Raw genomic sequence first — 22124 nt, forward strand, 5'->3', positions numbered from 1 at the left:
TTGTTGAAGCAGAGAAGGAGGCCCTTTATCCGTTCAGATCTATGCTGCATCTTTGTGGATCAATATGAATCGCCTCCTTCACTGGCCCTTTCATACTCATCAAATTTAGGCAGAGACGAAAGACTGCAGCATTAGTGGTGAGGGTCAAGAGAGGCGGAGAAGTGCTTCGAGTCAGTGGGCTGAACAATATTTAGGCCTTCATGTTTGAGTCTGAATGAAAGCGCCACAGTTGTCACCGGCTTCATCAAAACCTGTGTGGATGAGTGTGTGTCTTCAAGAACATAGCGGACATATCCAGACTTAAAGCCATGGATGAACCAAGACATTCTTAGACTACTGAGGGCCAGATCTGTGGCATTCAAGACAGGCGATCTAGAAAGATAAAAGAAGTCCGGATACGACCAATGGAAGACTATTCTTAAGGCAAGAAAGCAATTCCGATTGAAATTGGAGATGGAATTGGATGCACATCAGCACTGTCAACATTTGCAGGACATTGCTTCCTACAAAGTGAATTATGAAGATGCCCAGTTGTCAAGATCCCCCTCTTGGTCTTGCCAGTGTAGTCCAAAGGAAAGGTAATGAAGCAAAATGTTTGGCACCGGCTTGGCTGCAGGAACTGCTGGAAGGAAGTTCAATGAGGCCCACCCAACTGAGGGGCTCCACTCTGGATTTGCAGTCTGGGTTTACGCCTGTAGACTTCGGCTCACCCGAGGCTGCCCACAAGGCAGTGATGCTATTTATCCATCGTTGGGGATCTGGTTCATGAGCACCAGGGCGTATCCACACACCGGTGGGCCTGTGTGCCACGTGTGCAGGAGCCAGACCTCCTCCCCGTTCTCTGTAGTTCAGCCTGACTCCAATTTCCATGCGTCGCCAGCAAGGAGGCACGACGTGAGGCTTGGTATGTACTGGCAGGGAGAGACTTATGCATTCAACTCTCCTTTTTGCAAGACTGCTAGCCAGTGGTGGAAGCTGCAAGTGAGAGCGACAAGCACTACCTACTACACTACCACTCTAGATGTATCACCACAACCTGTCATGGTCCGGATCGGGGTCCCTTTAAATTTACCTTGTTTATGTTAAGATCCGGACCGTTGATTCCCTGTTTTCCCGTGTCCCTCGACTTTGGTGATTAGAAGCAATTAACACTCGGCTGAACCGGTAGTCTATAGTCTCCGGCTTTCAGCCGTTCAGCGCGGGAGCGTCTGCAAAGTCATCCAAGGTACGGTGTGCCGATGTCATCTGGCCGGAGCAAGCCTAGTCCCTGCCGAAACGAGTGCCGGTAATTTGACTCTCCTCACCGGAGCAACCCTGTCCAGTTACCTCGCCAAAGCGAGCCTGCAAAGTTTCCTCACCGAGGTGGGTCCATCAGTTAACCCGCTAGAGGGAATCAAGAACCACTGTCTACTGCTCCCTGGTCGAGTCGAGAGCTCGCCACTACCCGGAGGATCCAAGTTAAGTCCTGGCTCCAGTGGTATTCAAGTATCAAGTCAAGTCCTGGCCCTGGCGGCATTCAAGTACCAAGGTCAAGTCCTGGCCCTGGCGGCATTCAAGTACCAAGTCAAGTCCTGGCCCTGGCGGCTTCCCTGTTCTGAGTCAAGTCCTGGCCCTGGAGGTCTGTGATTCCTGTCCTACCCCCTTGTCTGAATCCCTTCGGTGCCCCCCTCGCCCCTAGCCCTCGTCTGCAGCCCCCGCCTGCACTTCAGTCTAGTTCCATCGCCGGAGCTAGGTAGGTACTGTCTGGTGTTCATTCGTGTTGATCTTGTCTTGTCTTGTCCTTGCCTCAGTGGGGTAAGTCAGGCCGTCTTGCTGATGCTCCGTGGGGGGTCGTGTCTTGTCTTATCTGGTCCTTGCCTCGGTGGGGTAAGTCAGGCTGTCTTGCCATTGCCCCGCGGGGGGTCATCTTCTGTCTTGTCTTGTCCTCACCTCCGTGGGGTAAGTCTGGCCATCTTGCCCTTGTCCCGTGGAGAGTCATGTCTTGTCTCGTCTCGTCCTCGCCTCCGTGGGGTAAGTCAGGCCGTCTTGCCGTGCCCCGCGGAGGGTCATGAGTCCCAGCCCTATGTCTTGTACCCAAGGAGGGGTCCTGGCTCTCTGTTCTGTGTATGAGTCCCGGCACTATGTCCTGTACCCAACGAGGGGTCCCGACTCTGTGTTCTGTGTATGTGTCCATGGTTCCATGTACCTGCTCTCCCGAGACTGAGGCTCTGTTTTCCATGTTCCTCCTGTCCCTAGCCCATGTCATGTCTATGCCTGGTTCTGGGGTCCGAGCCCGAAGCAAGACCCAGGCACTGGGTCCTTGCCCAGTCTCGGGCTCGGAGTCCATACTCTAGCCTCTTCATGTCTCCTCTAGTTCTGGGAGCCGATTTCGAGTACAAGCCCAGACCCTTGGTCCCAGCCTAGTCGTAATCCTGAGTCCTTGTCCAGTTCGCTATTTCCTGCTCGTGCCTTGCTCTCCTGGTATCGAACAATAAACTAAATCTGTAACCTCACAAGATGTGTCTTGCATTTGGGTCCACCCTTGCTCCCAATGCCCCGCCAGTGTGACACAACCATTTTAACACTACTGTACTGCTGTCACAAAACAACAAATTTCACAACATATGCCAGTGATATTAAATCTGATTCTGAACTTAATTTCGTTACTAATTCATCCTGTAACCTCTGAACATCTTGATTCAACCTTTTCCCCCTGTCTTAGAACTGTGCATAATAATCTCTTCTCAGTCACTTTGAATATGGGTCCTGTGTTTTTCTGGAATATCCACTAATGGAATGTTCCAGCCACCATCGCTAAATCATGATATAGTCATATTGCTAATAATTGTTTGCAGGACATTGTAGTGTCCAAATCTGATGGACAGTACAATGGTAAATATACTCATTGACAATAATACATCCTGGACTTCAAAGTTATGAAGTCACATAAATGCAGGTCCTTTCTTCAAAGCATAAATCTAAATGTAATATGAACCCAATATACATGAGCATGTTATTGTATTACACAAGTTCCTGGCCACACGCACAAAATGCTGGAGGAATTCAGCAGGCCAGGCAACATTTAGGAAAAGAGTACAGTCAACGTTTCGGGCCGAAACCCTTTGGCAGAACATACCAAAGGGTCCTGCCAAAGGGTTTTGGCCCGAAGCGTCAACTGCACTCTTTTCCATAGATGCTGCCTGACCTGCTGAATTCCTCCAGCATTTTGTGCACGTTTCTTGGATTTCCAGCATCTGCAGATTTTTTCTTGTTTAAGTTCTTGGCTGTTAGTCATTGTAATTTTTGTTAATCTACTCATTTTTTATTTTCAGTGTATTTGATTACACTGAACGAACACTAGATACAAGCAAGTCTCCATCTGTAATATTATTCTTCTGTTCTTCTTGAAGGTATAGATGAAGAAATGAGGCACTTTTCCTACAGTGAGTTCCCAACAAAATGCCAAGGCGAAGAAATCTTCTCACCGCAATCCTCATCGTCTTACCCTGGACCATACTCTTAACAATCTGGCATCAGAATTCGAGGGATTTTTATTTTGCCATTAAGAGAAGTAGGTGAAATCATTGTGTTCTTGTGTAAATTGACAGTATTCATTAGCCATGAATTAATGCTTCCTTCTTGTTCCTGGCCAGTAGGTAGTAGAGTACATTTTAAATATAAACGTTTAAACGTTTGCCCCCATGACTGTGTGTGTTTCCTCTGGGTGCTCTGGTTTTCTCCCACATGCCTAAGACATATGGGTTAGTAGGTTAATTGGTCAGAGAAGTATAACTGGGTGGAGTGGGCTCGTTAGGTCAGAAGGTCCTGTCACCATGCTGAACTTCTAAATAGATATATAAATAATATAAAGTGACGGAGCTTGGGAAGCAAAAAGCAGGGTGGTATAAACACAGAGAATGGCAGAGCCCTGGGTAGTGTTATTGAACAGAGAGACCTTGGAGTGCAAGTACGCTTCTCTTAAAGTGGCAACACAGGTAGAGAGGATGGTGAAGAAGGAGCATAACTGCTTGACTTCATCGGTCAAGTGTAGAAATGATACATTACATGACATTGATTGGAATACTGTATACTGTTCTAGTCACCATACTACGAAAGATGTGATTAAACTGGAGACGATACAGTAAAGATGAACTCGAATATTGTCAAGATTGGAAGACTTGAATTATAACTGGGTGTGATGTACCTGTAGTGAGGTAGGCTGAGAGGTGACATGATAGATGTCTACAATATCATGAGACGTACAGGGAGTGTAGACAGCCAGAGTCTGCTTCCCATGGTAGGGATATCGAAAACGAGAGGACATAGGTTTAAAGGGGTTCCAGGGGTAAGTTTTTCACCCAAAATGTGCTGCCAGAGGAGGTGGAGAAGGCAGGAACAATAACAACATTTAAGAGGCATCTGGACAGATGCCTGAATGAGCATAGCATAGATGGATATGGAGTTAATGCAGAGAAGTGGAATTAGTAACAATGAGCATGATGATTAGCATAGACGCGGTGGGCCACTGGGCCTGTTTCTAGGCTGTCCTGTGGGCCTAAAACAAATAAATCTGATGAAAGCTGTGTCAGTTCCCTTGTATGCTGGATGCTGCCTGATAACTTCCCAATGAGCCTGGGTTTTGCTAGGAAGAGTCATACGTTTTGACAAAATCTTTCCTGAGGTTATTTGATTTAAGCTAAGTATACCAATTCTAAAAAAAAGAGAGAACAATATTTGTGTGCTTCGATTGAAAATTTAGAGGTTAACTTCAGAAATAAAAGTTCCTGTCAATGTCAAAGGTGAAGACACAAGATAACTTTCAATATCATGAAACAATTCCTTCTCAGTACCAAGGGGATCAGTGCCCAAATGGTAATGCTATCTTTGGCTCAAATTACCTTCTGACACAGCAGTGTTTGGTGGATTCTGGTTAATTGAGGCAGATCGGAACCAGTACATTTTGGTCCAATTAAGTGGCTGACCCAATTAGGAGACATTTCATGGAAAAAGTTTAAAAAGTCACACAAACATTTAACTGAGTAACGAATTATGTACTTAAGTGAAATAAAGAACAAATTAGAACACTACCAATATTATTACAGTATGATAAAACTCTGTATTAGTTCTTAATAGTTAGCGACGGAGGAATTCATACAGTGCAAGCTGGCATGTTCTTTTGATTGGCTGTATATGAACAAAATCAGTGCAGATACCTAGTGCAGATAATGGACTGCCTTCATTGTCTTCCTGTATGAAGTACTGTCAAAGCTCACCACTTTTTATTTCAGCATTAGTCGGAGCAAACATAACACAAGCAGACACAACGGATGCTGTTTAAAAACCGTTTGTTCTTAGCATGGTGTAGTGTCTAAAGGCCACACACGTGCATGTGCCCGATGACAGTCAGAAACTGTTGCATCGCCCAAATCTTCATCTTCATTGCAACATTCAGAAGGATTGTTGATATCTTCAAATTCTTCATAGTTCCTAACCTGCTGAAGAAGTGAAATCATTTCATTTTCACTCTTGCATCTCTAAGCTTTCTGGAAACTGCAGTGAGCAAAACAGTTCTGAATTGTCTTGCTGCTTATTTCCCTGCAACTATCAGTGACAAAAATCACTAATTTTTGAACACAAACACACACAACTGATGCCATTTAAAAAATAGTGCACTCTAAGCACAGTGTAGTGGCTAACAGCCTCAGAAGTGCAGATGACTGACGCTAGTAGGAAAATGTTCAGCAAAATTCTCCTGACCAATTAAGCAGCACAGAGTCCCAAATAAATGAAGGAGATCCTGGCTATTTTCTTGATTGGTTTTTGTCCCAAATAAGTAGTTGTCTGAATTAACCGATGGCCCAGTTAACTGGAATCCATTTCTGTAATCCCTGAAGAGGAATGTTCCATTGCATCAGTCCTAAAGAAGCAGGACGATGCAAGTGAGCTTGAGAACTATATTTTAAAACTTAGTCTGAGATCAGCGAATGCATTTAGATGGATGTAAAAAATGCTGGAGAAATTCAACAAGTCAGGCTGCATCTATAGAGAGGAATAAACAGTTGGCATTCCAGCTCAAGAACCTTCATCAAAACTTGAATGAAGGGGGCAAGAAGTCAGAATAAGGAGGGGCGGTGGGGATAGTGGAGAGAGGGAAAAGAGTATGTGTCAATTCATAAGTGAGACCAGGTGAGGGGGAAGGTGAGTGAGTGAGGGAGGGGGATGAAGAAAGCAGCTGGGAGGGAATAGGTGGAGGAGGTAAAGGGCTGAAGAAGAAGAATATGATAGGACCAGATGGAGCTGATAGGTAGGTGAGGTGAAGAGAAGGGATAAAAAAGATATGGGGAATGGAAAGACAGGGAAGGAGGGAGGGGATAGTAATTACTGGAAGTTAGAGAAATCAATGTTCATGCCATTGGGATGAAGGCTACCCATTAGGAATATTAAGTATTGCTCTTCCAACCTGGGTTTGGCTTGTTTATAGCAGTAGAAGAGACGGTGGACAGACAATGGTTGGAATATCTTGTTGTTGTAAAGCACTGCTCTAAATTTGGACAAAGATGCAGAATGCTTACATAGATTGCATGAACTGCATTACATACTAAAACTGGCCAGTAATTGAACATAGAAAATAGAACACAGAAGAGTTCAAAACAGTGCAGGCCCCCTGGCCACAATGTTGTGCCGACTCTTTAACCCACTCCAAAATCAATGTAACCCCTCCCTCATACATAATCGCCCATTTTTCTTCAATCTGTGTGGCTATCAGAGAATCTCTTAAATGTCCCTTATGTATCTGCTTCTACTAGCACACCTTATAGAGTGTTCCATACACCCACAACTCTCTGTGTAATAAAGCTTACCTCTAAAATACCCCCTATACTTTCTACCAAACACCTTAAAGTTATACCCCCTTGTAATAGCCATTTCTGTCCCGGGAAGAGGTCTCTAACTGTCCACTTGATCAATGCCTCTTATCACCTTGTACATCTCCATCATGCCACTTCTCATCACTCCAAAGTAAATATCCCTAGTTCACTCAACCTGTCCTCACAGGACATGCTATTTAATCTAGGCAGCATTCTGGTAAGTCTCCTCTACACCCTCTCTAAAGCTTCTACATGCTTCCTATAATGAGGCAACCAGAACTGAACACAATAGCTGAAGTCTGGTCTAACCGGAGTTTTATAGAGCTGCAGCATTATCTCGCAGTTCTTGAACACAATCCCCTGCCTAATGAAGGCAAATACATCATACGCCTTCTTAACCACCTTATCAACCCCCACTGCAACTTTAAGGTATCTTTGAACATGAACCCCAAGATCCCTCTGTTCCTCCACACTGTTCAGAATTCTGTCATTAACCCTGTATTCTGCCTTCGATTTTGACCTTGCAAAGTGAATTACTTTGCACTTTTCCAGATTGAACTCCCTCTGCCATTTCTCAGCCCAGCTCTGCATCCTATCAATGTCAGTTGCAACCTACAGCAACTTTCTACACTATCTACAACACCACCAACCTTCGTGTTATTTGCAAACTTACCAACCCACCCTTCATCTTCCTTATCCAAGTGAATTATAAAAATTACAAAGAACAGAGATCTCAGAGCAGATCCTTAGGGAACACCACTAGTCATTAACCTCCAAGCAGAATATGCTCTATCTAATCCCACCTCTGCCTTCTTATGGACAAGCCAGTTCTGAAACCACACAGCCAAGTTTCCCTGGATCCCATGACTCCCAGCTCTCTGAATGAGCCTACTTGTCAAACACTTTACTAAAATCCATATACCGCACAATGAATACTCCCCAACACCACTTAAAGATGAATAAACTCTTCTTGGGTGGAAGTCTGATTGGATGACTAACCAATCAGGAACAATGGATCATGGAGGTATAAATACCACTGGACTAGACATACCCAGGCATTATCCCTGAAGAAGATGGCAGAGTTTGTCATAGACACACCTGTAATAATTGATACCAGTATCCAGCTGGAAGCCCGAGAAAAGTTTTACTGTCATATATGCTGAGAAAGGACTAGAGCCTTTTTTTTTACCACTTAAAGACTTTGGAGTGCACAAATTCAAAGGCAATTATATCTCAACTTGCAGATGTAGTTCTAGTCTGTATTATCACTTAATTCAAATACTGGAATCCCTTATCAAACTGCATTGTGGGGTTAACCTCACCATACAGAACTAGCTAAAAGAAGCCAGTATCTTCTCAAATGCAATTAAAGATAGGTAGTAAAATTTGTCTTTCTCATCTTTGCCCCAATTCCTTAAATACGTAAATCCAAATAATACTGTAAACAGATCTGATTCAGGAAAGATGGTAAAAATAATAATAATTGCAAGGTTAAGTTCTTTAAGTTTCATCTGGCTACAAGAACTCAAGAAACAAAATATATCATGAATGAAGATAGATTCAGTCAGGCTATCATGACAGAAACTTTCCTCAAATATAAATGTATAAATTGTACCTCTTAGTGTAGCCCTGCCACCCCTGAATAGGATCTGCAACTAATTTTGGAATCTGAGCAAAAATATCCTCACTGATAATGATGTACTTTGAAAGAAATGCTGCACTCTCTGATAAGTCATGCAATGTTCAACTATGATGCCTCTTCACTCTGAGACTGACTTCAAGGTTGCCTTAGCATCAATTCAAAGAAAAGCAAGAGACTGACATACAGTATCCTGGTCAAAACTGTTATGTATTGTAACTGCAGAAGCTAATTGAAAGAAAAACATGGGAACCAGGATGTGTGTGCTTAGTTGCTTTTTCTTTATTGAGACGTGCCCATATGACGTGGTGGCATAATGACGTATGCTATTCACACACTTCTACACTTCATCCGGAATAAATTATGTAAACAAACAAAGAATGCTTTATCAAACAATAAGTTTACAATATTACTCAAATAATACTAAAATATTAAATAAACTAAACTCCTCCATGCTTAGCTATAAACTCCCACTCAATGCAGAATGTATGTCAACTTAGATATGTAATGTATTTCTCTCAAGTCAGCTTAGATACACAGAATACTATATAATACAATTGCTATACAGACATCCACAGCATAGTAGATTTTAAATTGTCCCATTCAAACCTAAAGATTTAATCGCTGTAGAGGATTTCTTACTCTTGTAGGATAACATCTTTCCTGACCGGTGGTGGGGGTGGGGGGGGGGACTTGTCACACTGCTTGGCAGTTGAGGTATTCAGCTCTGAAACAATCCCAGGTTTTTAGGCCACTTCTATGGAGGTTGACTCTCAGGCTACAGGAAATGGCTCTAGACAGTTCTAGGTAACTTCCTTCTCTAACAAGTGACTCTGGTCTCCTCAACTGATTGATGTGTCATCTCCAGATGACATCAGAAGCAATCTCCAATGTACAGTTGTCCAATTCTATCCTTAATCTTTCCAAGGACCCACTTTTGATCACTTTTGTAGTCCCTTGAAAGGACTGCTTGTCCAAGAGTGAAACATCAAACCTTCTTGTTTGAGGGGCCCTCAATTTGCCTCAGCTGTTTGTTCTGCATACTCCTAAGACTGGGTTTGACGAGCTCCAGGAGCAAGTGCAATGGACAACCCGGGAACGGCATAGCTGATAAATTGTTGGTTGTGGAGTATGCTGCATTGCAATATGCAAGAAGGAAATTGGCAAGCTTCTGATTCAGTGTCAGTGTAGTGTTCTCTGCTAATGTTGCTCACAGTGCGTTCTTTCAACTCTGGACAAACCTTGCTTCAAGCCATTGTAGCTGAATGGAATGTGTCTTATTCCATTCATTTTCATGACTGTTTTAAACTGACCTGCAACAAACTGTGGTCCATTGTCACTGACTAATTGTTCTTGAAAAACAATCCTAGAGAACAGACTTCTTAACACATCAACAGTGTGCAAGGCTGTAGTTGTCATGTACTGTCCAGCGAGGTCTTCTAATATAAAGAAAGAAACTAGAACAAATTCAGAGTGGATCACATTATTAACACATTTGTTATTTTAATTGCAAGGGGAGATATACTTTTAGCCAAGTTTCTTCTGGAAATATAACTCCAATCTTCTGTTTCAATCAAAGTACCTTTATACTTCTTTTACAAGGTTGCTCCATTCCATAACATTGCATTCCTCTGTTATCTTTTTCCTTATCTCATTCTCACATTTGATCTTTAGAAGCTCGATTCCGTTTCCCCTGCTATCAAAACATCCATTCTGGCCATAAAATAAATTGCCTGTCATCAAAGAAAATAGTTTGTTCCCATATAGCACAATCACACTTGTAAGTTTTCTCACCCAAACCAGCAAAGCACCTTAGGATTTCATAGACTCCATTTCATTACATTACATTTTACAAAAGTTACAAATCCATAAAGAATTCAGGGTTGCAGATATATTTCTACATAATCGGGGCTTCTGGCCACTTTGTAGCTGCATCTACTACTACCAAGAAATTTGTGCCCATGAATGATCTGGCAAAATCGACATGAATCCTCTATCAGGGCAATGCAGGCCATTCTCAGGGATGCAGAGGTGCTGCTCTTGGCATCTTCTCGATGTGTTGTCCTCCCAAGCAGCACATGGCAAGCAGCTTGATTTATTCCAGACCATTAGACAAAGCATCAAGCCAACATTTTCATTTTGACCATGCCTAGATGATGGCATGTAGCTCTCCAACACTTCCCCTCTCAGACTGATTGGTACAGCAACTCTGAACTTCCACATAAGACAATCGCCGTCGAGGACAAGTTCATCCCTGTGCTGGTAAAAATGGGGAAACTGCAATTCCTGCTGCACATTCCAGCCATTCTGGGTTGTCATGTACACCTGAGACAGTGTGAGTCTTTTCTGGTTTCCCTTTGTACCATTTCTGCAGTAATAGGGAGGCTTTTAATTTACATTGCAGAGAATACGCCAAGTGAGGTGTTCACTTTTGTAAAATGTTCAGGTATTTCCTTTTCCAAGGACGAACGGGACAACCAATTAGCATTTCCAGGATTGGTTGTCCTCTTGCTTTTGATCTTGTAATTGTGTCCTCCAAGAAACAGAGCCCATCTCTGCAATCATGCTGCTGCTGTCAGTGGAACACCCTTCTGTGGATTGAAATGGACACCATGGGTTGATGATTAGTAATGAGGGTAAACTCTCTCCTATAAAAGTACTGGGTGGAATGGTTACACCCTCCAAACCATTCTCATCCTCACTGTAAATTTGTGTGTAATTTATCTTGACAACTTTAAAGGAATATGATTGAAAGGCTATGAGGCTTCAAGGGCAAGCTTCACTGAATGATGTGGATTGTAATGTGTGAGTACAATGTTTGACGTCACCATTTCCCTTGCCTCTCGGAAAGTAACCTCACACTGCTTGCCCATTCAGTCTGATCAGCAGAAATGAGTCCAAGGGGTGGAGCACAGAAGCTAGGGTGAATTGAATCGACTTTATTTCTTACATCCATCACATACATGACGAATAGAATCTTTACATTACGTCTCCGTCTAAATGTACCATGTGTAATCATAGTAATTTATAATAATTGATAATAAGTAGAACAGTCAATGTAACATAGAAATACACTTAAATCAGCGCGAGTTAATCATTCTGATGGCCTGGTGGAAGAAGCTGTCCTGGAGCCTGTTGGTCTTGGCTTTTATGCTGCGATACCGTTTCCCGGATGGTAGCAGCTGGAATAGATTGTGGTTGGGGTGACTCGGGCCCTTTTTTCACACCTGTCTTTGTAAACGTCCTGAATAATGGGAAGTTCACAACTACAGATGCGCTGGACTGTCCGCACCACTCTCTGCAGAATCCTGTGATTAAGGGAGGTACAGTTCCCATACCAGGCAGTGATGCAGCCAGTCAGGATGCTCTCAATTGTGCCCCTATAGAAAATTATTGGGATTTGGAGGCCCATACCAAACTTCCTCAACCGTCTGAGGTGAAAGAGGCGCTGTTGTGCCTTTTTCACCACACAGCTGGTGTGTACAGACCACATGAGGTCCTTGATGATGTGGATGCCGAGGAACTTAAAGCTGTTTACCCTCTCAACCCCAGATCCATTTATGTCAATAGGGGTTAGCCCAACTCCATTCCTTCTGTAATCCACAACCAGCTCTTTTGTTTTTGTGACATTGAGGGAGAAGTTGTTTTTTTGACACCACTGTCAGAGAGATGACTTCTTCTTTGTAGGCCACCTCTTTATTCTTTGAGATTAGGCCAATGAATGTAGTGCCATTGGCAAATTTAATTAGCAGATTAGAGCTGTGGGTGGTGACACAGTCATGGGTATACAAGGAGTAAAGGAGGGGACTTAGTATACGGCCCTGAGGGGCTTCTGTGTTGAGAGTCAGAGGTGTGGAGGTGAGAGAGTCCACTCTTACAACTTGCTGGTGATCTGTCAGGAAGTCCAGGATTCAGCTGCACAAGAGAGGGTCAAAGCCAAGGTCTCTGTGCTTCCTGTCGAGCCTGAATAGAATTATGGTGTTGAATGCTGAACTGCCCAAGAACAGTATTCTCACATAAGCAGGAACATGTTATAGTAATTGACAAATCTTAAAAAGGAATGTAATTGTGACACATCCTTTGGCCTTGGGGCATCCACCACTGTTTGAAATTTCTCAGCACACTCATTGAATCATTGTGCATCAATGGTGTAACCACAGTAGGCGATGCTTGGTTTAAAGATTCACATTTGTTGTGCCGTGCTCTAAGACCATAATCTTCCAATCTGTTTAATGCTGTCTTGAGATTTTGGAGATGTTTCTTGTCACCCAGGTAACGCTGAGAGCCTGGGCATCCTTGCAGCTCCTAGTCCATAGCTTTCTGCCAGAGCGCTGGTGAAATTGCTACTTCAAAAACAAGCCTGTTATAGTGATAAGTCCCTTTGTGAGTGTTCATGGTGAGAAACACTTTGGACTCTTCTTCCACCTCCATTTGTAGGTAGGCTTCAGCTCAGACTACTTAGCTGAAGTGTTTCCTTCCAGAAAGGTTTGCAAAGATATTCTCTATCCCGTGCAGTAAGTTTTGATCAGACTCAGTACTGGGTTGATAATGACCTTAAAATCACCAGAAATCCTGGCAGGCACATCCTTCTTGGCTATTGGGACAAGTGGCATTGCCTATAGGCTCCACACAACCTTGGAAAGAATTCCTTTGGTCTCCATGTGATCTTGCTCACTAGCTTCTTTATCATGGGTGGTATAAGGAACCAGATGGGCTTTGTAAAGATTGGGTGTGGCATTTCCATTTAACTCTATTTTACTCTTCATAGGTTTGGACTTCCAATGCATTTCTTGAATTTTGCTGTGGCATCATCCAGTACCATGCTTAATTTTCTTTCAGTTGATTCTGTTGCAGGGCATATGCATGCAAATAGTGGGTGGATCTCCAATCAAGTTGTAGTTGCCTCTGCCAATCACAGCCCCACAATGCTGGTCCTCCTGTTTTTTCGACATACAAGCCTAATGTGGCTTGTTGACTGTTGTATTCCCATAGGAATTTCCTTTTCTCCAGTAGAAGTTTTTAGTTAGGTATCTGCAGACTTCAGTTCAGTATCTTTGAAATCCCATTCACACTCATTTCACTAAAACAGCCGAATTGGTGTTCAATTCCACTTTAATTAATTTGCCATTCTCTTCAAGTGTAAGCTATATAACCAGATTAATTCTTGTTAGTTTTCACATTGTAAATTTCAAGGCAACCCAGTTCTGTGTCACTCTCATCTTTATCAGATTTTACATCAGTAGCATGCAGAGTAGTGCTCTTCTTTAAACTGAAGATTTACTTTTTATCTTTTTCTCTTCCCTGCTGAGACCCACTCTTCCACTGACCTACTCTTGAAGCCACTGTATTTATGCAGTTGGACCAATTAAGATTTTCATCAGTGGTGGCTATCATTATGTTAGGGAGCTCAGTGATCATATTGCTTTTGAATGAAGAGTCCAGGTGTCCTGAGGTCATGAAGTATAATGTGAAGATGCAGATTTCCTCAGAAGGAGAAGCAAAAATGAAATAAACTGCAAAATATCTGGCAGACTCCTGATACCCATTAACTCAGCTGTTCAAAGGCAGGTAGGGGAGCATAGATGATTCCTGACTCTATTTTTGATGTTCCCCAGGAAAACATTTCACTACTTCTCAGAAAAACTTTGCAAAGTTTGAAGTAAAATGATATTCCACCCTCCATGTCACATTCTCTGAGCAAGACCGCAGGGATCCATTTGATGTTAAATGTAATAACACAATGGGCTTGAGGACTTTGGAGTTATCTTACTGTTCTGATGGTAGAAGCACACTTTTCATCTTCATTTTACCTGTCTGAGAAAAAATGTTTTCTGAAGCGGAATGAAAGCAGCAACATATAAAATCATTACATGTGCATTATCATAGGCTGGTGATTAATAATTGACAAGGTTCCACATGGTAGGCTTAATCAGAAAGTCAGAAGGCATGGGATCCAGGGAAGTTTGGCCAGGTGGATTCAGAATTGGCTTGCCTGCAGAAGGCAGAGGGTGGTGGTGGAGGGAGTACATTCAGACTGGAGGATTATGACTAGTGGTGTCCCACAAGGATCTGTTCTGGGACCTCTACTTTTCGTGATTTTTATTAATGACCTGGATGTGGGGGTAGAAGGATGGGTTGGCAAGTTTGCAGACGACACAAAGGTTGGTGGTGTTGTAGATAGTGTAGAGGATTGTTGAAGATTGCAGAGAGACATTGATTGGATGCAGAAGTGGGCTGAGAAGTGGCAGATGGAGTTCAACCCGGAGAAGTGTGAGGTGCTACACTTTGGAAGGACAAACTCCAAAACAGAGTACAAAGTAAATGGCAGGATACTTGGTAGTGTGGAGGAGCAGAGGGATCTGGGGGTACATGTCCACAGATCCCTGAAAGTTGCCTCACAGGTAGCTATGGTAGTTAAGAAAGCTTATGGGGTGTTAGCTTTCATAAGTCGAGGGATAGAGTTGAAGAGTCGCCATGTAATGATGCAGCTCTATAAAACTCTGGTTAGGCCACGCTTGGAGTACTGCGTCCAGTTCTGGTCACCTCACTATAGGAAGGATGTGGAAGCATTGGAAAGGGTACAGAGGAGATTTACTAGGATGCTGCCTGGTTTAGACAGTATGCATTATGATCAGAGATTAAGGGAGCTAGGGCTTTACTTTTTGGAGAGAAGGAGGATGAGAGGAGACATGATAGAGCTGTACAAAATAATAAGAGGAATAGATAGAGTGGATAGCCAGCGCCTCGTCCCCAGGGCACCACTGCTCAATACAAGAGGACATGGCTTTAAGGTAAGGGGTGAGAAGTTCAAGGGGGATATTAGAGGAAGGTTTTTTGCTCGGAGAGTGGTTGGTGCGTGGAATGCACTGCCTGAGTTAGTGGTGGATGCAGATACACCCATGAAGTTTAAGAGACTACTAGACAGGTATATGGAGGAATTTAAGGTGGAGGGTTATATGGGAGGCAGGGTTTGAAGGTCGGCATAACATTGTGGGCCGAAGGGCCTGTAATGTGCTGTACTGTTCTATGTTCTATGTTCTATTCTTTAACAACCTGACTAACCAAGAACCTCTCAAGTTCTGCATTAAATATACTCAATGGCTTAGCAACGATCATCATCTGTGGCAATAAATTCCAGATTCACCACCCTCTAGCTAAAGAAATTCCTTTTCATCTCTGTTCTAAATGAACATCCCTCTAATATGAGGCTGTGCCCTCTGGTCCAAGACTCCCCCACTATAGAAAACATCCTCTCCTCATCCACTTTGTCTAACCCTTTTAATATTCGATAGGTTTCAATGAGATCCCCCCCCCACCCCCCATTCTTCTAAACTCCAGCAAGTACAGGCCCAGAACTATCAAATACTCATCATACATTAACCCCTAAATTCCCAGAATCATTCTTGTGAACTTCCTCTGGACACTCTCCAAGGCCAGCAAACCTTTTCTTAGATAAGGGACCCAAAACTGCTCACAATATTCCAAGTGTGGTCCAACCAATGTCTTATAAAGCTTCAGAATCACATCCTTGCTCTTATATTTTAGTCCTCTTGAAACAAATGCTAACATTGTATTTGTGTCCTTCCTACCAACGCAACCTATAAGCTAACCATTAAGGAATCATGCACAAGGGCTCTCATCTCCCTTTGCATCATCTACTTTTGAATTTTCTTCCCACCTAGAAATTAGTCTATCTCTGTATTCCTTCCATACACTTCCCAACATTATATTCCACCTGTCACTTCTTTGCCCATTCTCCCAATCTGTCCAAGTGCTTCTACGAACTCCCTGCTTCCTTCACATTACCTGCCCCTCCGGCTATACTGGTATCATGTACAAACTTGACCACAAAATCATCATTCCATCATCCAATTTGGTGACATATAACATGAAAAAAATGATCCCAATACCATCCCCTGCTGAAGACCATTGGTCACCAGTGGACAACGGGAAAGGACTCTCTTTGTTCCTACTGTTTGCCTCCTGCCAGTCAGCCAATCTTCTATTCCATCTGGTATCTTTCCTATAATTCCATGGGCTGTTATCTTGTTGAGAAGCCTTGTGTGTGGCACCTTCTCAAAGGGGTTCTGAAAATCCAAGTAAATAACATCCTTTGTCTCTTTTGTCTATTCTGCCTATTATTTCTTCAAAGAATTCCAACAGATCTGTCAGGCAAGATTTCCCCTTTAGAAAACCTTACTGACTTTGGCCTATTTTATCATGTGCCTCCAAGTACCTCCAAACCTCATTCATAATCATGGACTCCAACATCTTCCCAACCACTGAGGTCAGGTTAACTGGCCTATAATGTCCTTTTCTCTGCCTCCCTTGTTTCTTAAAGAGTGGAGTTACATTTGCAGTTTTCCAGTCCTCCAGAATCATTCCAGAATCTAGTGATTCTTGAAAGATTATTACTAATCCCTCCAATCTCTTCAGCTAACTCTTTCAGAACTTTGGGGTGTAGTCCATCTGGTCCAGGTGACTTATCTAACTTCAGACCTTTCAGGTTCTCAAACACCTTCTCCTTAGTAATAGCAACTATACTCACATCTGCCCCTGACAGTCTCAAATTTCTGGTATTCTGCTAGTGTCTTGCACAGTGAAAACTGATGCAAAATACTTACTAAGCTTTTCTGCCATTTCTTTATCCCCCATTACTACCTCTCTGGCGTCATTTTCAAGTGGTCTGATACCCACTCTTGCCTCTCTTTTACTCTTTTTATATACAGTATCTGAAAAAAATGGCATCCTCTTTTATATTATTGGCTAGCTTATCTTCATATTTCTCTCCTTATGGCTTTTTTAGTTGCCTTCTGTTCATTTTTAATAGCTTCCCAATCCTCTAACTTCCCACTAATTTTGACTGTATTATATTACTATTGTTTGCTTTTATGCTGTCATTGACATCCCTTATCACCACAGTTGTTTCATCCTTGCCTTGGAATACTTCTTCATCTTTGGGATGTTTCTATCCTATGCCTTCCAAATTGCCACCAGAAACTCCAGCCATTGCTGCTCTACCATCATCCCTGCAAGTGTCCTCTTCCAATTAACTTTGGCCAACTCCTCTCTCATGTCTCTGTAATTCCCTTTACTCCACAGTAATACTCATACATCTGACTTTAGCTTCTCCCTCTCAAACTGCAGAGTGAATTTTATTATATTATGATCACTGTTTCCCAAAAGTTCCTTTACCGTAAGCTCCCTAATCAAATCCAGTTCATTACACACACCCAATCCAGAATTGCCTTTCCCCTAGAGGGCGCAACCACAAGCTGCTCTAAAAAGCCATCTTGTATGCATTTTACAAGTTCCCTCGCTTGAGATCCAGCCCAACCTGATTTTCTCAATCGTACAAAGAAGGTTCACCAGATTGATTCCTGGGATGGCAGGACTTTCATATGAAGAAAGACTGGATCAACTAGGCTTATACTTGCTGGAATTTAGAAGATTGAGGGGGGATCTTATTGAAACGTATAAAATTCTAAAGGGATTGGACAGGCTAGATACAGGAAGATTGTTCCCGATGTTGGGGAAGTCCAGAACGAGGCGTCACAGTTTAAGGATAAAGAGGAAGCCTTTTAGGACCGAGATGAGGAAAAACTTCTTCATGCAGAGAGCGGTGAATCTGTGGAATTCTCTGCCACAGGAAACAGTTGAGGCCAGTTCATTGGCTATATTTAAGAGGGAGTTAGATATGGCCCTTGCTAAAGGGATCGGGGGTATGGAGAGAAAGCAGGTACAGGGTTCTGAGTTGGATGATCAGTCATGATCATACTGAATGGCGGTGCAGGCTTGAAGGGCTGAATGGCCTACTCCTGCACCTACTTTCTACGTTTCTATGTTTCTATGAACTGCACATTGAAATTCCCCATGACTATCGCAACATTACCCTTATTACATACTGTTTGTCCTTTCCATTGAAATTAATATCCAACATCCTAGCTACTGTTCCGAGGCCTGTATATAATTCCCATCAGCATCACTTTACCCTTATTGTTTCTTAACTCTACCCGCTAGTATTCTACATCTTCCATCCTATGTCAATTATTTCTAAGGATTTGATTTCATTTTTTACTAACAGAGCCACCCCACCCCCTCTGCCTACCTGCCTGTCATTTCATTACAAGGTGTATCCTTTGATGTTAGGCTCCCAAATATGATCTTCTTTCAGTCACATCTCAGTGATGCCCACAACATCATACCTGCCAATCTCTACCTGTGCTACAAGATCAGCTGCCTTATCCGTATATTTGTGCATTCAGATACAACACCTTCAGTGCTGTATTCCGACCCTTTTCAATTTTGCCCCCATGTTACACTTCACCTCATCCTACTGACTGCAATTTTGCCCCACCATCTGTCTGTCCATCCTCAGAGCCCCACTGCACACTGCATTGACTTTTATACCAACTGCCCCATTCTCAGCCGTATCACTCTCATTCCAATCCTAAACTTAGTTTAAACCCTCACCAACAGCTCTGGCAAACATGTCCACAAGAATATTAATCCTTTTTGTACAGGTCATACCGTACCTTCCCCGGAAGAGATCCCACTGATCCAGCAATCTGAACCCTGTCCTCAACCACCCATTCGTCTGTACCACTCTGCTATTCTTTCCCTGATCAGCATGTGGCACTGGGTGTAATCCAGAGATTATGACCTTGGAGGTCCTGTCCTTCAGTCTTTTTCCGAACTCCTTATACCCACTTTGTAGAATCCTCTTCCCTCTTTCTACTTATGACATTGGTGCCATGACCTCTGGCTGCTCACCTGGGAGGCAACACACTGTCCTGGCTTCTCTTTCACAGCTGCAGAATCTCCTGTCCATCCCCTTAACGATTGAGTCTCCTATCACTACTGCTGCATCTGACTTTACTGAATCTCAGAGCCACCAGTCTGGAGGCTGTGCCCTCATAAGTCATGCCACCCACAGAATCCAAAGGGTAAACTTGTTGCGGAGGGGAATGGCCACAGGGGAACCCTGCACTGACTGCTTTCTCCCCTTCCCTTACTTCTCCTGGTGGTCACCCAGCCACTGTCTGAAGCCTGTACACTCAGAGTGGCCACCTCAGTAAACAACTCATCTATGAACTTTTCAGTCTTCCAGATGGTTTGAGTGCAACCAGCTCCAACTCCAGTTCCTTTACCTTGTCAGTCAGGAGCTGAGGTCGGGTGCACTTCCTACAGATGTAGTCATCACGGGGACCATTAGGTAGCCTGAAATCACAATTTCACAGGAGAGCATTCTACTGCCTTAACTACCACCTTGCCTGCACTTGGTATGCCTCTACCTTTTCAAACTTAAGTTCTAGCCTGGGCCTGTTCTCACTAAAGCCTGGCCACTCTAACACTGCCCATTCACACAGTGGCCATCCAATAGCAGCCACTCTGTTCAAACCCCACTCTTTTTATTGGCCCTTGTTAATTAACCCTAGTTACTAATAACCCAAGCAATCTCCCACTCCACTCATAAGTCCTGACAGGCCCCACTCGCTTTTTAAAGTTTACAAAGAACTGTCTCCAGCTCATTCACAGTCTCCTGCTCCACAGGCTAATCCCAATAGGCCCCACTCCGCATTTTACAACTGCCGCATATGCCACGATGGTCAACACGCTCCTAGAAGACAGCGGCGCAGCTAATTTAGATGAACTGAACGCACTGATGAGGGAGAGCGAGAAGTGGAGAGTCCGTCATTGTGCCCGACGCCGACCCCCTCGGCCTGAGTCGACGTAGCATAAAGTCCACAAGAAACTGTCTCCAATCTTCTGCTCCACATGATGTCAGAATTTCCAAGATGATTTTAAAATGTTTTAAATGATCATGGAAGATGCAAACTTTATTTTTAAAGGTCTTGGTGTTGACATATTTGAGACTTCATGACAAAATATGAGGCTGGGGCAGCATGGTAACATAGCAATTAGTGTAGCGGTAATAGGGCGGCAGCTAGCCAGGTTCAGTTCCACTGTCGTGTGTAAGGAGTTTGTACACTCTCCCCATGGCCACTTGGGTTTCCACCAGGCACTCTGGTTTCCTCCAACACTCCAAAGAAATAATTGGTCACATGGGTGTAACTGGGCGGCATGGGCTTATTGGGTCAGAGGGGTCTGATACCGTGTTGTATCTCTAAATTTAAAGGAAACAATAAAAGTTAGTAATGTTCCACTTTAGATTATGCATTACACTGAATATGTTACAGATTGCATCTTAACATACTCATACTCTCAATAAAATTGGGTCAAGTGAAAGATATTCCATCAACGATACTGTTTATTGATTGACATAAGGCCTTAGCAAATACATTTGAACATCTTCTCCTGTTTCCTTTTCAGAAGAGCCAGACAATGGAACAAAACGGGCAATCACCAACAGCTCACATAGCAAGGAGGAACAAGATGTCTGTATTCACCAGCAGCCAGTGCAAAGTCAGACCTACATCAAACTGGAATATGTCTACACCAGGCCACCCCAATGGTCTCAGTCTTTACCAACCATCTATGTCATAACACCAACCTATACCAGACCTGTGCAGAAAGCAGAGCTAACCAGACTGGCTAATACCTTCCTCCACGTGCAGAACTTGCACTGGATTGTGGTCGAGGACTCCCCCCGGAGGACCAGTTTAGTAGCACTGCTGCTGGAAAAGTGCGGACTGAATTTTACTCACTTGAACGTTCAAAGCCCAAAAAGCATGAGATTGGGCCCCACTAAGTCATCATCGCGAGCTCCAAGAGGCACCCTGCAAAGAAACCTGGGCCTTCGCTGGCTGAGAGACAGGCTGAACCCAAATGACTCTTCGGAGGGTGTAGTTTATTTTGCAGACGATGATAATACATACAGCTTGGAACTCTTTGAGGAGGTGCTCATTATTATTTTAAAACATCTTTGCATTGAAAAACAATGCTTACATTCTACTGATTTGCACTATTTGATCACTTTTATTGTTCAATTAAATGAGTATTTAATAATCACTGGTAGTTTATTCGTATCACTTGTAAGGATACTTTTCAAAATATATTCTTACTAATTTTATATAATAATTTAATATAAGTGGAAAGTCAGCCCAGTACTAGAGTTTTGAGCTCCTGAATGGGAGAGTTGCACTTCAATTTTGATTCTTCTGTATTTGAGGCTCTGGGTGAAGATCTTCATTAGTTTTAACCTGCAGTTAATATTTAACTAATGCTATGTGCCTGTGATGTGCTGCAAATAGGTTTTATGTTGCAGCTGTGCATACAGGTGTAAGAATAAATATGGCTTGATTACTTCTGAAGGGTTATGTATTAAAGGCATATTCAATCTTTAGTGGATTTACCGTCCCTTCCTGATTGCTAAGAAAGTGAAAGTAGAGAACAGACTTAAAAAGAGATTGGAGAGAATTTAACCCCCAATTTAACCCTAGCCTAATTACAGGACAGTGTATAATGACCAATTAACATACCAACCGGCATGTCTTTGGATTGTGGGAGGAAACCCACGCAGTCACGGGGAGAACGTACAAACTCCTTAGAGGCGGCGGTGGGAAATGAACCTAGGTCGCAGGTACTCTAGAGCGTTGTTCTAACTACTACCTTACCATAAGTATTAGCTGCTAGTCTTTTTGTTAGTTTTTGACAGTGATGATGAAACACCTATAATA

The 22124-nt window shown here is 43.1% G+C and overlaps 1 protein-coding gene across 3 annotated transcripts in view; it reads left to right on the forward strand.

Moving 5' to 3' along the window:
- LOC140199104 (galactosylgalactosylxylosylprotein 3-beta-glucuronosyltransferase 1-like) overlaps positions 1 to 22124 on the forward strand; it is a 69534-nt gene that overhangs the window by 21556 nt on the left and 25854 nt on the right. For all 3 annotated transcript variants that reach the window (XM_072260624.1, XM_072260626.1, XM_072260625.1), the window contains 2 exons: positions 3390 to 3550; positions 20818 to 21344. In XM_072260624.1, the coding sequence (XP_072116725.1) occupies positions 3439 to 3550; positions 20818 to 21344 (639 nt within the window). In that variant the 5' untranslated portion in view covers positions 3390 to 3438. The remainder of the gene's footprint in view (positions 1 to 3389; positions 3551 to 20817; positions 21345 to 22124) is intronic.

The sequence above is a fragment of the Mobula birostris genome, chromosome 6, assembly GCF_030028105.1.
Source record: "Mobula birostris isolate sMobBir1 chromosome 6, sMobBir1.hap1, whole genome shotgun sequence".
Classification (NCBI taxonomy): Eukaryota; Metazoa; Chordata; class Chondrichthyes; order Myliobatiformes; family Myliobatidae; genus Mobula; species Mobula birostris.